The following is a 17,301-nucleotide window of genomic DNA, read 5'->3' as shown; positions in this document are numbered from 1 at the left end:
TATGTATAGCCAAGATATGCAGAAAATAAAGGTCCTTCAAATTGTCAGTGCTTCATATATCCTCAGTTTTCTCTGTTATTCTCATGTTGATATTGTAGTCTCCATAGGAATGAAATAAGCCCTTTGAGGGCAAAAATTATATCACAAGGTGCTTGATAAACGATTGTTGAATTGAATGAAAGAGATGAAATATTCTAAGCTTCATCATCCTCATTTGAAAATTGTAATTAAAAGTTGTTTCCTTACCTCCCTTAAAATGTTACTGTGAGGACCAGATGAGCTGATGGGTATTACAGGGCTTTTGGGCACAAAGAGGCATATAAGTGTAAAGTATTAATAATCATAATTATTGTCATTAGCTGTTAGCAGCCATTTGATTAGTGCCTCCCCTGAAGCCCTTATCGGATTCTGCTGTGGCTTGGAGGGACCCCTGCCTTATTCAAAGCTATCATAGGCTGTATTAGAGGAGCACTGGTCCTAGGTATTTTGGCCAAGGTGAAAGGCTTCCAGGAGAGCCCAGGGACACATTGCACATCTGTTTGCTGAGTACTAGCCTTGCCAAGTTCAGACACTGTCATCACCAACTTGGCAACAAGGTGGGGAATATCTTGACCCTAGGCTCTCTTAAAGACAATGAAGATTAAAAAAACCAGTTTTATTAATGGAAATGACTCCAAAGAAGCTACATTACCATCTACTTTTTGCCATACCCTAGGAACCATTGGGAGTTTTCCTTCTGACTTGTAGCTGAAACTTCCTCTATGTATTGTCTCTCCCTGTGAGAATGTGAAATCCTTAGCCTCAAAGTCTATTGTGACTTTCTGATCACATCCTCAGTGCTTTGTAGCATGAAACCTGGATAAATAATAATAACTAGCATTTACACAGTGCTTTAAAGTTTGTAAAGTGCAAATGTGATCTCATTTTATTCTTGCAACAACCCTGAGAGATTGGAGTTATTATTATTTCCATTTTACAGATGAGGAAACTGAGGTAGACAGAGGTTAAGTGACTTGCCCACAGTCACACAGCTAGTGAAGCTGGGTTTTGACTCAGATCTTCCTGACTCCAGGTCTAGCACTTTTCATTCATTGAGAAAGAAGGGAGAAGAGGGGGGTAGAAGTGAAAGTACTTATTACTTGAATCAGATTGTGAGCACCCACACTGACCAAGTCACAGATTCTGGAAGTAGTGAACTTATAAATATGAGGAATATTATATGAATGATTAATAGAAATAAGAATAATAATTACTATGATAAGATCAAGAAAGATTTCAGTATAAGAAATAATGAAGTATGCTTGGGCAACTATGCTCAACTAATCTTCCTTTTTGTAAAACCCTTTATACAGTTTAAAATGATGTTTTACTAAGACTGGAATGTGAAGAGCTAAAAGTTACTGTACCAAGATCTTACTTTTTTTTTTTATTAAGCAATCAGGGTTAAGTAACTTGCTCAAGCTTACACGGCCAGTTATTTCTGGGTGTGGTGCTGAGCATCTGAGCCCGGATTTGATCCAGGTCATCCCGACACTGGAGCCGGTGCTCTTACTCGCTGAGCCACCTGGCCACCCCTAAGCAATTGGGGTTAAGTAACTTGCTCAAGGTTACACGGCCAGGTGTTTCTGGGTGGGTGCTAAGTGTCTGAGCCCGGGATTCGATCTCCAGGTCTTCTCAACACTGGAGCCGGTGCTCTTACTCGCTGTGCTACCTGGCCGCCCCAAGATCTTACTTTTTAATAGTCATAATAATGAATCTAACATTTTTACAGTATTTTAAGTATTGCAAGGTACTTAACAGACATTATCTTATTTTATTCTCAGAACAATCCTGGGAGCTAGGTGCCATTATTATCCCCGTTTTACTGAAGAAAAACTCAAGGCTAAGAGAGGCTCAGTGACTTCCCTGGGGTCACCAAACTAGCAAGAGTCTGAGAGCAGATTATAGTTCAGGCATTCCTGACTCAAGGATTAGTCTATGCACCATGCTTGCTTCAAGATTAAAAATACTGAAGATTACAATAAAATGAAATATCTCTCTGGGGTGACTGGATGAATAGATGAGTTTGTGTTGCATCGGGCCTTGTACATTTTTATTGAATGAAAGTATGAATGAATGAACAAATGCCTTAGTGCCTTTGAATTGTGTCTCTGTTTCTTAACATCACAATTTCATTTAAAACATTACTTGGGTTCAAAAAGTTGATTTTTATTTGTTTGTTATCAGCTCTAGTTACTAAATACAAGTTACTAAGCAAAAGATTTGTCCTGAGTTAACAGTATCTATACACAATATTTGTAGACATGTACAAAACTATATTAAGTGTTGCTCAATACATATCAAATAACTTTCCAGTAATAACCACAAAGAAAAACCAGTCTAAGCAAGTGGTATCATCTTCTCCATCCAATGGTTTCTGGATCTACACCAGTGACTCAAGTATATGTCAGCTAGCATATTCATCAAACAAATTGGTATTCTAGACAATCCTCTTTGGTCTGACTGGACTAAAGAAAAAGTAATTTTTCATAGACATGGAACTCCAGGAAGATGGTGAGAAGATAACACTTTCTAATTACTTGATTTCTCCTATATTAGAACACTGCAGCAAAACTTAAAATGGCTTTGCAATAATAATAATAACTCACATTTAAACAGCCTCTTAAGGTTTACAGATGTCTTTCTTCAAAACAACCTCATGGAGATAGGTAGTACAAATATTATTATCCTCATTTTACAAATAATGACATTGAGACTGTCATTAGTGGCTTACCCATGATCACGTTGCTAGTTATGCATCTAAGGTGGGCTTTGAATCAAGGTCTGCTGACCAAATGAATATTGGGTATTTTACCTGTTATATCATGTTTTAAATATCTATATGGCTATATTAATAGCTACCATGATAACTCAATGAAAAGTGGAAAATACAATCAATCAGCTCATAATTTTGTCAACACCTTACCAATAAGTGATGAGACCACCACTTCTGCGTCTTAGATTTTCTATCTCTAATCAAGACCTAGCTCAATCACTACCACCAATATAAGGCCATTCCTAAAATATAAGCTCCTTGAGGGAAGGAATTGCTTTTATTATTCCTGGTTTGCTTAATACTGAGTACAGTGCCTAACACATAGTAGATGCTTAATAGATATTTGGTTAATTGAATTCATTTATTTTTTCTTCTTCAATGAATTTGTTTCAGATAGATGTAGCCTACAGTTAATCTTCAAATGCGTATTTATTACACCTTTAAAAATTAGGCCTGTAGTTTATAACAAATTCAGAATTGCAATCCTTGCCTAGCCTAGCATGACAACCAGTGATAGCTATTAAAAACCTACCTCCTTTATTAATCAATAGTAATTCTCTGCAAAATAGTTCTGCCAATGGGCATATTGCCACAATGTTAATGTCAATAGTAACTGAAAAGGCATAATTTAAATACTCTGAGAGACCCTAAAACTCCAAGTGAACCTGAGATTTTGTTGCTATCAGTCTCCCTTCCACCAATATGGCCTTTAACCCATCCATGGCTGGCCATTCTACACAACTCATGTACACGTCCTCCCATAATTGAAACAAGCACAAGATGTGTTTCTTTAGTCCCCCTTGTCTGTTCTTCAGACCCAAATATTAACAGGAAGGCACATTAATCCTATCATTGTAATTATTTTTAATAGAAAAGACTGAATCTATATTTAGCAACTGGAGTCTCTGGCTAAATTTCAACTGAAAAAACAAGGCATCTGGTTTGTCTGTAACTTCACCAGAACTAAGTGCTCCTACAATCTGCCAATAATATTAAGGGAAAAAAACCCAACCACCCAGCAAAAACCAATAGCTATGCTAAAATTGTTCCTGCTGGAACTACATCTTATAGGAACCATAAATTTATTCATTGTATTCAGGATGATTTTCTGTCACAGGTTTGGCTTACTATGTATATTCCATTCCAAAGCTGTCTCTTAAATTCTCAGGAAACTAATTTCAGCAAGACACATTTAAAGGCAACTTACAGGCGGTCCAGGATCCCCTTTGGGGCCTCTCAGATTCCCCATTTCAAGCATCGTGTTCAGATCCTCATAGTAATAATAATCATAAAAATCAGTTTCATAGTTATCCTCAATGTGGTATGTACCATCAGTGTCACCTTCACCTCCTTTCCACTGATCATGATTTTTATCCACAAATGGTTCAGTTGTTGCCCGATATAAGGTTGTGTTCAAGATCTGTGACATATCTGTGAATTTTTTGGCATCCTGATTCACTTTGACATCCTTTTTTAAATCATCAATTTTATCCTCTTTCATAAAGGGAGGGACAACAGATGGCCTTTCCTTAGGCAAAGGGAGATTGGTCATTCCTTCTTTATGTCCCACAGCATTTTCTGAATTATTTTGGATTGAGCTAGATTTCTCATTGGCACTCAATGTCACCTTTTTGAGTTGATGGTGAGGAGCTGACAGATTTAGATTTGGTAGGCTATGTTCTTTGGTGATCATCTTTGTGACTTGGATTTCAGGTTTCATGAGATCCCAAGCAGAGATGTTTCCCCAGGGGATAGATGATGTTAAAGAACTTGATGTTTCCCAGGGCGCTCGAAGTTTATGACCTGACAGAACCTCTTTATTTACTAAGTTTGGGTTTCCCTCTCCTTCATAAAATGGTCTATACTCAGATGGTGCCTCTTCACCAAACTGCTTGTGTGATAGAGACTTCTCCAGTACAAGACTGGGCAATGTGGTGGTGTGAGGAAACCCAGTCTCTGATCGGTAGGTATCAACATGGCGACATTGCTGCTTCCGATATCTACAATAGTTTGCTGATGCTTCAGCTGAGGGAATTATATCCAGTTGACAAATTACTCCTTCAAAGTGGACTGAATGGGAGTCCATACTTCCTAATGTAAACACACTATCAGCATTGAATGCCTGCATTCTTGAAAGAATGTCTTTCCTGAATTGCTTCTTTCCACACTCAACAAACATGGAAACCACTGTGTCTTGAATATCAATGGCAAAGGAGTGCCACCGTTCATCATGAACACTGTAATTGAAAGATGCTGCCAGCTTCCCGCCAATATGAATCACCACTTTTTTGGGTAGTAATTGCACACCCAATTGCAATCTATTTTTATTTCTGATACTGAAGAGAAAAGCATTGTTGACTCTATGTGAGAGTAATCCAATTACTATCGTGAATTGCTGTCCTAGACTGGTTGGCAAAATTCTCTTTGTAGGTGCCTCTATGTGAGTCTCACTTGTTACAATGACACCTGTTTCTGCTACATGAACCCCTTGAGGTAATGGAATAGATGATGATAGTACCACATTCTCTACTGGTTGATGTCTTACATCTTTGCCTCCAAGGCCTAGTTGATAAAGAACGTCTATGCCTGAAAGAAAAGGAAAGGGGGAAAAAAGAGAATATTACTGAATTGCATTCATGTATTTGAACAAATGGAAGAGGAGAAAAGTGTGACTTCATAGAATAAACACAAACCATCAATTAAAAATTCTCAGTAAGGGAGAACAGAAAGAAGCTACATTAGTCTGTGGCCATGTGTTTTGGGAAGGGAAACCTTTCCAATTCCCTCAGAGCCCAAACCATCAGGATAAATTAGTAGGTGAAACAATCATTCTATCTTTTAAAATCAACTAAGATACACAGTTATTAGATGCTTTCCTACCCCTTCTAAGAAACTAAGATTGCTAGCTCTACCTAAAGGAATAATTTAAACATATCTTCTCAGCACTGAAGACAGAATCTTGCTCCTAGAAATGTTAGTACTACCTATGCAAAAGGCAACTTGCAAACTGTAAATACATGGTGTAAATTAATCATGCATTTTTACCAGATTGAAAGCTTAAGAACAAAGAAAATAAATTATACTTCACTCTCATGTAACACATAGAAGGTTGATGGGTGCATAGATTTCAAGCTCAGGGGAACTTTAGAACCTCTGAGAATCACAGAATTTGAGATCTAGAAGGTACCTCAGCTATTATCTAGTCTAGTCCATTCATGTAAGGAATCACCGTTATAACCTGACAAGTGGTTGCTACTATCATAATAGTAGTACAAATGCTACTACCACTATTACTACTATTATACTACTACTGTAATCTGCTACTATTATTTACTATTACTAATTTTTTTACTACTAATTTAATAATTTTATTTACTACTACTAATTTACTACTACTTTACTCTGCTACTGCTATTACTATTCCTACTATGATCACCATTCCTACTGCAATCATTATCACTACTACTATTACTATTGCTACTGCCACTACCATTACTACTACCAATAATAATACTATTGTTATTATTGCTGCTACTAATATTACTACTACTATTACTCTGTTACTATAATGCTACTGCTATTACTACTCCTACTGCTATTGTTACTACTTATTGCTACTGTTACTCTTGCTGCTACTATTACTACCACCACTATTAATAATGATCTATCATATTGATATATATTAACACATAATATAATATCATTGTAAATGATAATATATTATCATAGCCAGTATTTACATAATGTTTAAGGCTTTCAAAGTACTATACATGTTATCTTAGTTAATCCTCACATCAATCCTGAAGAGTGGGTGCTATTATTAGCCTCATTTTACATATGAGGAAACTGAGGCCCGGAGAGATGAAATGTGGCCCCAGAGACAGTAAGTTACAATTAAATAGGTACTTAATAAATGGCTTCTGAATTGACAGATGATTGAATGGTTATTTTTTATTTTACTGACAGTCTATGGCTATTTTATTAACAGCTTGAGTCCCATACTGCTGTGCTTTCTACCTTGTATTATGTTCATATGTATCTGTTTTCATTGACTCTGTTAGATCATAAAAGGAAGACACACATGGTAAACAGGTAAATGTGATATGAGCCAGGGGACGAGAGGGGCAAAGGAGAGATCAGACCAGGCAATGTGGTAAGAGCTAATAACTGGGAAGCTTGACAAAGGAGTGGCCCCTGCTCTGAGCCTGGCTGGAAGATGAAGAAATCAAAAATCAGAGATGAGGAGAGAGTGCCTGGACTTCATGGAACATATAGGGCTGGAATGGCAGTGCAATTCAATTTTATAAGTATTTATGAGTGCAGAACTGTGCTAAGCCTAGGGAATACAACAACCAAACCAAAACAGTCCTGGCCCTCTAGGAGCATACAGTCTACCAGAGGAAAGCACTATAGAGGGGGAGAGGTGGACGTTTGTTAAGCACCTACTATGCACCAGACACTATGCTAAATAGTTTACAAATATTACCTTGTTTGATCCTCACAACAACCCTTAGAGGTAGGAGCTGTGATTATTCCTATTTTACAGTTGAGGAAGCTGGGGAAGACAATGGGTAAGTGAGCTCTTACTAGAATGCTTGGTTTGACCTCTCCCTTGCCCCTTTTGCCCCCTACCTCCTATCATACCTACCTCTTTACCTGCTGTGTCGTCTCCAACTGAATGTAATACAGGGTCACACAGCTGGTCAGTGTCTGAGGTCAAATTTGGACTCAGGTCTTCCTGATTCTAGGTCCAGTGGTCTATCCACTATCCTACCTTGCTGCCTCTGCACAGGTGAGTAAGTACAAAGTAAACAGTGATTGCTCAATAAATGCCTACAGTGTAGCAGGTACTGTTCTAGACACTGCAGATACAAAGATGAAGGATGAAGCAATACCTGCTGTGAAGGAGCATCTATACCTTGAACCCTGGGGGAGAAAGGAAGAGCCCCTTTCTGGGACTCTTCAAAGCATTTCTCCATGGAGGGTAAGGAAACCCAGGAAGAGATTATTCCAGTTTGACTACAATAGAGAGAACATGAAAGAGTTCTGTGAAATGAGCCTGGAAAGTCAGAGAGGAACCAGGTCATAGAGGGCCCAAAATGCCAGGCTAAGAAACTCCCATCTTATAGTATAGAGGCAACGTTTAACTGCTGAAGGTTTTTGAGCAAGGGGTTAACATGGCCAAGACTTGGGCAGTAGGAGAATCATTTTGGAAGCTCTGGGAAGGATTGACTGAAGAGGGATCAGAAGCATGGGGATCAATTAAGAGGATTATAGTGGTTCAGGTTAGAGATGACAAGGGCAAAACTAATATGGCGGCAATGAGAAGAGAGGAAAGGGGGGAAATGGGAGAAGAATTGACAACACTTAGTAACTGATTGAATGGGGGAGGAGGGAGAGGATTAGAGAGAGGGATGAGCTAAAGACTCAAAGATTAAAAATCTGGATGGATGGAGGATGAAGTTCATGTTCTCAACATCATGATCATAAAAGATGATGATGATGACGATGATGATGATGATTGCTGGAAGTTATATACCACTTTAAAGTTTTCAAAGTATCTCTTACATGTATTTTTATTTAGTCCTCACAACAACCCTGTGAGGTAGATGCTATTATTATTCACATTTTACAGATAAGGAAGTTTAGATCTGGGGCGGCCAGGTGGCTCAGCAAGTAAGAGCACTGGCTCCAGTGTTGGGATGACCTGGATCAAATCCGAGCTCAGATACTCAGCACCACACCCAGAAATAATAACTGGCCGTGTAACCTTGAGCAAGTTACTTAACCCCAATTGCTTTTTAAAAAAGGAAGTTTAGATCTAAAAAAGTGACTGGACTAAGGTCACACAAGTTTTTTTTGATTCCAAGTTCAGTGTTTTAAATGAGGAACTGAATTTTGAGAGAAATATCAGGGCTAAAGATTTTATACATATACACAAATATATTATATATGTAAATGTATGCATACACACAATGCTGTTCAGTTATTTAAGTTGTGTCCAACTGTTGGTCACCCCATTTGGGGTTTTCTTGGCAAAGATACTAGAATGGTTTGCCGTTTCCTTTTCCAGTTCATTTTACCAATGAGGAAACTGAGGTAAACTGGGTGAAGTGACTCAGTCACACAGCTAATAAGTGTCTGAGGCCAGATTTGAACTTATGAAGATAAGCATATATACCACAATGTATGCATATAAAATGATGATATATTATAAATCATACATATAAAATCTCTGGCTCTAATCTCAGGTATTCTACTATGTGTATATATGCATAAATTACATGTATATATTATATACAAACACATCATACATATACATTTGAACATAACAGATATTGTGCATACATACTTATGTGTATATACATACACATACACACATATATGGTCATCATCATGGAAGTGATCATGGTAGACATCATGGAGGAAATCACTGATGAAAGAGGATTCAGGATTGAGTTTTGGGGGACACTCACACTTAGGGAGGACGAGATTAGAGGATGATCCAGCAAATGAAACCAAGAAGGAACAGCCTGACCGAGAAGAGGAAGGAACAGTGGATGAAATCCAAGGAAGGGGTCAGCAATCAGGAGGGATCAGTGTTAGAAGCCTCTGAGGCCAAGGAGGGACAGGGCAGGGGGATTGAAACCTATTATTCATCCTTAAAAGTTTCAATGTACCTGATGTACCATGTCTTATATAGAGTAGGTGTTCAACAAGTGTTTGTTGAATAAATAGTGAATCCATGTAAAAAAAAAAACACTTGATATTCAGTGAAGTGATTTTACACATTCACTGAAATAGCCAGGAGGAAAAGTGAAAAGACAAAGTGTCTAATATCTCTCATCAATGTAGATAGGAGGAGGGGAAATAGAAAGGAGGCAAAAAGTGCTGGAAGTTGGTTTTTTCTAAGAGACCTTCCTGAAGACAGCAGCTCAGGGCAGTTAAAATTCTCAAAAGGATTTTTTCCAGAGAATCTACTAATTATACATCAAAGAATACAAGAAGAAAAGGTGTAGAAAACCACTGGCAGTGGGGAGGAGGAAGTTCTCTCTATGGTTAAAGCCTCAGTGAAGAGGCCCTATGATTGCCCTTCTGGCACAGTGAAGAATTATGGAAAATGGGCAGTTTGCTGCAGATGTTAGCCACAAGAGTGGCAGAGCTCAGTTTCAACAAATATGAATGGCAAGTTTTCATGATTGTAATATGCAGCCAGCTCCCCATTAGTGCAAATAATGAATCCCATAAAGTAGTTGCATGTATTGAATTCATTCTATTCAAAGTTATAATTATGTGAAATACAGTCATTGGTTCCAGTTCCATGGAAATACACAGAATGAATTTAAATAATGCCACTTTATTCACAGGATTCATTAGCCGCACCAATCAAAACCTATCTGTAGTCAGAATGGGAGAATGGATAGAAGCCATATAGCAATTTGATGTTGAAGCATTCAATTTAACTACCTGCTACAAAAAAAAAACTTTTTAGGAGAGGTACTATAACTTAAATAAGGTTAATTCCTTATCAGTGACATGTAAATTAGTAGGCATTTAATACATTTCCATTGAATTGTTATGAATTTTAATTATATGTGTTATCCTTCAAGTTGAACGTATTTAGGGTCAGGGATTCTCACTTTTTTATCTGTATTCCAGTTCTTGACATGTGGAGTAGTACATAGTAAAGACTTAATAAATGCCTCTTTTATTCATAATTATCTTGTTATACTAGATATGATCAAAGCATTAAAATTCAGAATTGAAAGAGACCTTGGAAGTAATAGTCTAACTCATTCACTTTACAGAAGAAACTGGAAGAGGTGAAGTGACCTTTGCCCAAGTCACTGAGACAGAGCTCTGAGCATGATTATTCAGTTTATTAAGAAGACTGGTGGTCCTTAATCGATTGGGTGCAAGACCCTCCTCATGGTCAGGGATCCCAATGCTAAGGGGCTGAAAGGCTTTATAGATCTTGGGGAGTCCCTGGAAGGTCCTAGGCCTTGGGAGTTTCCTTCAGAAGCATGGAAACTCCTTGGATTGGCTAATCTTCAAAAGTGGGGGAACTCTCGTGAATGGGCAAGGGCAATGCCCATCGATCACAACCACTTTGTCATCAGGTCTTTCACAGGTCATTAGCTATAGGTCATCAACTATAGACCATCAATGGCAGGCCATATCAGCAGGGGCTTTCCATGGCCCATCAAACATTAGTTTTGGCTAACAGTATCCTAGGGTCCAAGGAAGTTGTGGTTTTGAAGCAAAGGTCACTAGGGAGTGGGAGGGGGGTAGTAATTCATAGGAGTAGAGAGGAAATGCGCTTTATTTCAGATGCTACAGTGGGAAAGGGGGCAGTACAACAATTAAATCCTTGTAACAGACCTAAGTAATCTAGCTGTAATAGTAATCTACATAATTATCAACACATGGTGGATTAATCATAACTCTTATTCTAATAGCATTAAATAAAATAACCAACTCAAACTTAATTCTCTTCTGCTTAATTCACAATGAACTGAGTAAATGCTGATTAAATTGAGCAGGGGTATCAAAATTTTTTTCACACCCAACATCACACAGCTAGTAAGCAACACAGCCAAGGTGTCAGCTTAGGTCTTCTGAATCTAAATCTGATCCTCTTTCTATTGGGCCACACTGCCCTATTTGGTTTTATAGGAGTTGGTCTACTTTCATATGTGATATATCATACGTACTCTAACCTTGTTCAAGGATAAGACTATTCTACATTTTCAGATTTTTCTTCTTTTGTTCCACTTGAAATCTGGGTTTGAAGATTCTCTAGCCTATTATTGATTTAAGACAATATTCATTCCTACAATTATAAATGGAAATGATCTTTGTAAGGAAAGAATTACCTTGGTCTGAAATGATAGAGCAGGGATCCTTAACCTTTTTGTATGTCATGCCTTTGGAGGTTGCAGAAGCCTATGGACCTCTTACCAGAGTAATGACTTGCATTATTTTGCATGGAATAAAATTCACCAGATTACAAAGGAAACTAATCATAATGGCATACAGTTGTCAAAATAATTTTTAAGGACAAGTTCATGGACTCCAGATCAAGAACCCCTATAGAAACCATCTTCATATATTAGATGTTTGAGAACCAGTTGGAACCCTAGGATTTATAATTCATATGGTCAACGTAAGCCCTGAGAATGATTTGGGACAATTGCAGTCTTTGAACTGGAAGAGTTGTTACAGAATTAGTAACACTCCAAAGTTCTTATAGGGTCACAAACAGTCTGCAAAGAGTAAACTGAAAGGAAATAGTGGGGACTGCAAGATATAAGCAGCAGCTGTGGAAAGATGGTATCCCTTTCACTACCCAGGACTTAATGAGCAGAGATGGGAACAGTCAGTGGCACAGAGACAAAAGGAGAAAATGAAAGGAGAGACTAAAAGAGGAGAAGAGTGAAAACAGAAAGGATTATTGTGTCTCTATGGGTATTTCAGAGCAGATTTGGAATGAAACAATGCTCTAAGGGAACTAAGGTTTGGTCAACTTTTCTTTCACATGCCCTTATAGTACCAGGCACCGTAGTGTATTCTTCTTGTTTTACATAAATGCTTCCTGTATTCTAACTTTCAAACTTCAAACATAAAGAGGTGTGGGGTAGGGGATAGAGAAAACCATAAATTTAAATTAAGACAAAAAGCCAGATCTCTACTTGAATATTAAGAATTTTCAGAAGTAGGGACTCTGAGCTGTTATAATAATACTATTAATTTTTCAGTTACTAGGTTTTTAATTTTTAAGGAAATTAGGTGGCACAATGGAAAAACTGCTTTGCTTGGAGTGAGGAAGACCTGAATTCGAATCCTTCCTCAGGCTGTTGCTAGCTGTATGATCTTAGGGAAATCATAAAACCTTTCTCAGATTCAGTTCCCACTGAATATGGACATGGATAATAATAATACTTACCTCTCAGGGTTGTTGTAAAGATTAAATGAGATATGTAAAGTACTTTGTGAACCTTAAAGTACTATATGCTAGCTATTATTATTAAATATTATTTTCATCTGATATAGACTCCATAAAATTGCAAAGGAGGGGACTACACAGATCTTAGGGCTATTATATTGTCCTTCGGATAAAAAGTAAGCTGATAGTTATAACGAAGTGTGATTGATTAATTTAATTAATAGTAATAGTAATTCTCTAGGGAGAAATCTAGCAAGAAAAGAAAGACTTACTAAAGGAAATATCATTCCCTAAACCCATAGTCTCAAACTCAAATAGAAATTGGGGCCACTAAATCACATGTAAAAATTCCTGAAGTCCACAGAGTGACTTGGAAAACCACATATTAACATTATCTATGTTCTATTTTATTTCCATTTATTTTATCAAATATTTCCTAATTACATTTTAATCTGATTCTACTATACTAGGAATGACGGCTGATGCCTCTGCCTTTTGATATAGGACTCTCTCCCTCATCCCCATCTTCCTTTTTCCTGATATCCCTTATTCTACTTCCCACGCACAGGTCATTGTTGGAAATGTGTTGTATCCTGTGTATGTCCACTGTGTGAGTGTTAATTGTTCTTTGGGTAACCTAAAAATTTTATTATTTAAATATTATGGTGTTCAAAGACCTGTAACTGTGCAGAATAATCAGGAGAATATTTGTGCTTTTGAAACATTGGGGTTTTATACCAGGTAGCAACATGGGATTATTTAACACATGACAGTTTCCTGAATGCTGTCCAGCAGACTCTTTACCCTATTTAATTCTGGGTCCAACTCATCCCTTTGCAGTACATATGGTATAGATCAGAAAGGCTTAGGAATGCTCCAGTTCTGCCACTAACCAGGCAGGAAGAGGAGGCAGAAGTGATCAAGCATCAGTTTGCCAACTCTACCCTTCACAGTTACATTCATACCCACCAGCATTACATTAGTCAACAAATTTCTAACTTTTTTTTAGTTAGAAAATCCCATTCTCTGTCACCCCTACCCTACCCCCACTGGTCCCCTTTAAAAATATTAGAGTGTTTCACATCAAGGGAATAATCTATTTAATATAAATAATATAATAATAAAAGGATAATATGGATAATTTAGTACTAGCTATACTTGTGACAATTGCACAGTGTGTGAAGTCTGGGATGAATAAAAGTTTGGAAACACATCCATAAGTACTGAACAATTTTCTCCAATCTCAAACTTTTCTTCTACAATCCTAAATTCTCTAGCCATGTGCTAGCTCATGCTAAGAAATAATAACTAAAGGTGCATTGGGAATGAACAAATTTAATTTAAATGAATCATTGACTTAAATGTTGCTTCAAAACAAATATCACTGAATTGACTTTTTTTTACAGTCAAGGAACATTTATAAAATGCTACTCCTAGTTAGACGCAGATGGGTGATACAGTGGAGATAGCACAGGAGCTGGAGTTAGAAAGATCGGAGTTCAAATTGTGCCTTAGACACTTAGCAACTGTGTAAGTGACCCTGGGTAAGTCACTTCATTTCTGTCTGCCTCAGTTTCCTCATCTGTTATATGGAGATAATAATCACAGCTACTTCTCAAAGCTGTGAGGATAGAGTTCATATTTGTAAAGTGCTTTATAAATCTTAAAATGCAATCTAAATATTAGCTATCTTCTTATTATACCTAGCCCCTATTCAATCTCCTTCTCTTCAATCCCTCATTGGTTCTAGACTGAATCTCATTAGAAACTCCTTTCTTCAGTTCAGATGTCAACCCCTCCACACCTTTTCATCTTATCATTCTTATCCTTGTTTGTTGTCCCATAGCTCCAACACAGAAGGTCTACCACACATTCTGGGGGCCTTCCTGTAGATCTTTTATTTTATTTTATTTTTTACATTATGCAGGAACTAGTGAAGAACTTGGACCTCCTCCTGCCCCCATTTCTATCCTCCTTTTCTGGCCATGTGTTTTCTTAGACATCCACTTATTCCATTTCTCATACATAAGTCATTGTTGAAAATATGTTGTATCCTGTGTGTACTCACCACATGCCTGGCCATTGTGCTTTGGTTGACTTACAAATGTGATTCTTTAAAGATCATGGTATTCAAGGGCTTGCAACTATACAGAACCATCAGAATATTTGTGCTTTAAAAGACTGAGGTTTTATACCAGGTAACAGCATGGGATTTTTAAAATGTATGGCATTTTCCTAAATGCAGTACGGCAGACTTTCTCCTATTCAATTCTGGGTCAAACACATCCCTCTGCATCCATATCCCAGAAATAATGTATTGACAAAAATAACTCAATGGGCTAGCCTTCCAATTCCATGTTATAATATGGATAATAAATGTTTTTCATCCATTAATTTTTTTCCACGTGGATTGTCTTCTTTTTAAGTCACGGACCTCATTGAAGAATCCCTGTGCTGTTCTGTAGATTGATGCCATCAGCATAATAGCATTCATTAATAAGTGTATCTGTATGGAAGACCTCATCAGTTATACATAAAGGGATTCTTTACCCTAAGGTCTGTGGATAAATTTAAGCATATCTGGGAAACTGAATAGGAAAAAGTTACTCCTTTATTTTCACTAACCTCTAATTGAAACTTGGCATTTCCTTTAATTGTGATGGAAAAAAATATTCTGAGAAGGGATTCATAGGCTTCATTAGAGAGCACAAGGAACCCATGATACACAAAAAGTTTAAGAATCCCTGATTTATAGGGAGTTAATCTCCCATTTGCATCTTGCAAAGGACATCTTGCATAACAGTAGAGAACATCTTTGGTTAGCATACATCTCCCTGTTTTAAATGTCTCACTTGACATTAATGCACAGTTATCTCTGTACTGCATTTATCAAGAACCCAAATGAGCTCAATGGATGCTCCTTAGATTATGTTTCACTCTCTGCAGAGAGTCAATGTGGTAAAGTGGCTGGAGTTGGCCTCTAAGGCAGGACATCCCACCTTAGACACATACTAGCGATCCTGGGCAAGTCATTTCATCTCATTATGCTGTAGGCCAGAGGTCAGCAAACTGTGGCTCACAGGCCAAATTCAATCTGCAACCTGTTTTTCTTTGGTCCTACAAGCTAAGAATGGTTAATTGGATTTAGTCCATGGGCTACAATTTGCCAAACCCTGACTGAGGCAACTCTTTAAGAATAAGTTATAGAACATTTGTTTCCCTGCATTAGTAGAAGACTTTCCTCACTGGGAATTCCCTAATGATGGTCACATGCCCTCATTTCTATGTTAAAAAAGAAGAAACTGAGGCTGAGAGAGGCTAAATGGTTTGCCTAAGGTCACAAAGGAAGTAAGCAGCAAGTGTGGCATTTGAATCCAGGTCCTGATTCTTTCATTGCACTATATGGTTATTGTGAATTTCAAATAAGATTGTAGATGCTAACTAAAAGTGTTCTCCACTGTTAAGGAGGATATCCTGAGCAGGATCCAAATGGAAGATGGATTGTCCATAGACAAAGGGTTCTTAACCCTTTTGAGAGTCTGATGAAGTAAGATTATTCTTCCAGCTAGATCTGTGATTTTAGTATCCTTTGAACCTTCCTCCTCTAATTCATATCCACACAAGACTAGAGACTATGTTAGTATTTCTTTGTTGCATGGGTTGTCATGACAGTAGCATTTATTGGCCTTTCTATGTGGTAATGAGCCTTTCTATAACTTAGATACATTGCCAGTCCTTGGACAACAGACTGAGTCACTCCTGGAACTATACCCGAAGCCTTCCCAGCATGGGAGAACCTGGCAGAATATACAGCTTGATGGTATAGACTTTGAGAACCCAGGTCACCTTAACAATGCCATTAAAGCATCAGAGGAGAACCTTGTGGAGAATCTAATTTCATCTGCTTTAATTCCTCAAGATCAAAAGGGTGGGATTTCACCTTGTCTTGCCCAAACCCTGACCTTCCCACTAATCATCTCCTCACCATGCTGCCTACACTCTAGCAATCATCTTCATCTGTGCCGCCACACACACACACACACACACACACACACACACACACACACACACACACACACACACACACCCCATACTCCTTTATATCTTAGACTCCACCTCTGAATCCTCTGAAGTCCTTTGAGTCTGATAGGTGAGCTCTTGTTTTATCTTGCCCACATCAGACCTCCAGACCATCTCCTCACCATGTCTCGCCATATTCTCTCCTTGTATTGCCTTCTCCCAATTAGAATACAGGTTCCTTGAGGAGCTTTTATTTGTATTCCTAGTGCTTTTAAAATTTGTACGGCTAGTGATTTACTTAGCATAATCCCCAGAGCACAGTAAGCACTTAATAAATCCTATGTATCATCTAGCTAGCAAACTCACTCATTCTATTATCAATCTAAATGTCTATCTGCATCTCTCTCTCTTTCTCTCTCCCTCCCTTCCTCCTCCTCCTCCTCCTCCTCCTCCTTCTTCTTCTTCTTCTTCTTCTTCTTCTTCTTCTTCTTCTTCTTCTTCTTCTTCTTCTTCTTCTTCT

General features: G+C 37.8%; 1 protein-coding gene across 5 annotated transcripts in view; it reads right to left on the bottom strand.

Moving 5' to 3' along the window:
• Nucleotides 1-17,301, bottom strand: part of COL24A1 (collagen type XXIV alpha 1 chain) — a 380,667-nt gene that overhangs the window by 327,561 nt on the left and 35,805 nt on the right. For all 5 annotated transcript variants that reach the window (XM_069094574.1, XM_069094573.1, XM_069094569.1 and 2 more), the window contains exon 4: nucleotides 4,023-5,401. In XM_069094574.1, coding sequence (XP_068950675.1) covers nucleotides 4,023-5,401 — 1,379 coding nt within the window. The remainder of the gene's footprint in view (nucleotides 1-4,022; nucleotides 5,402-17,301) is intronic.

The sequence above is a fragment of the Petaurus breviceps genome, unplaced genomic scaffold (genome assembly GCF_028583685.1).
Source record: "Petaurus breviceps papuanus isolate PSGF00001 unplaced genomic scaffold, PetGlider_PUasm1.0 220, whole genome shotgun sequence".
Classification (NCBI taxonomy): Eukaryota; Metazoa; Chordata; class Mammalia; order Diprotodontia; family Petauridae; genus Petaurus; species Petaurus breviceps.
This window is presented reverse-complemented; position numbering and strand designations above follow the sequence as displayed.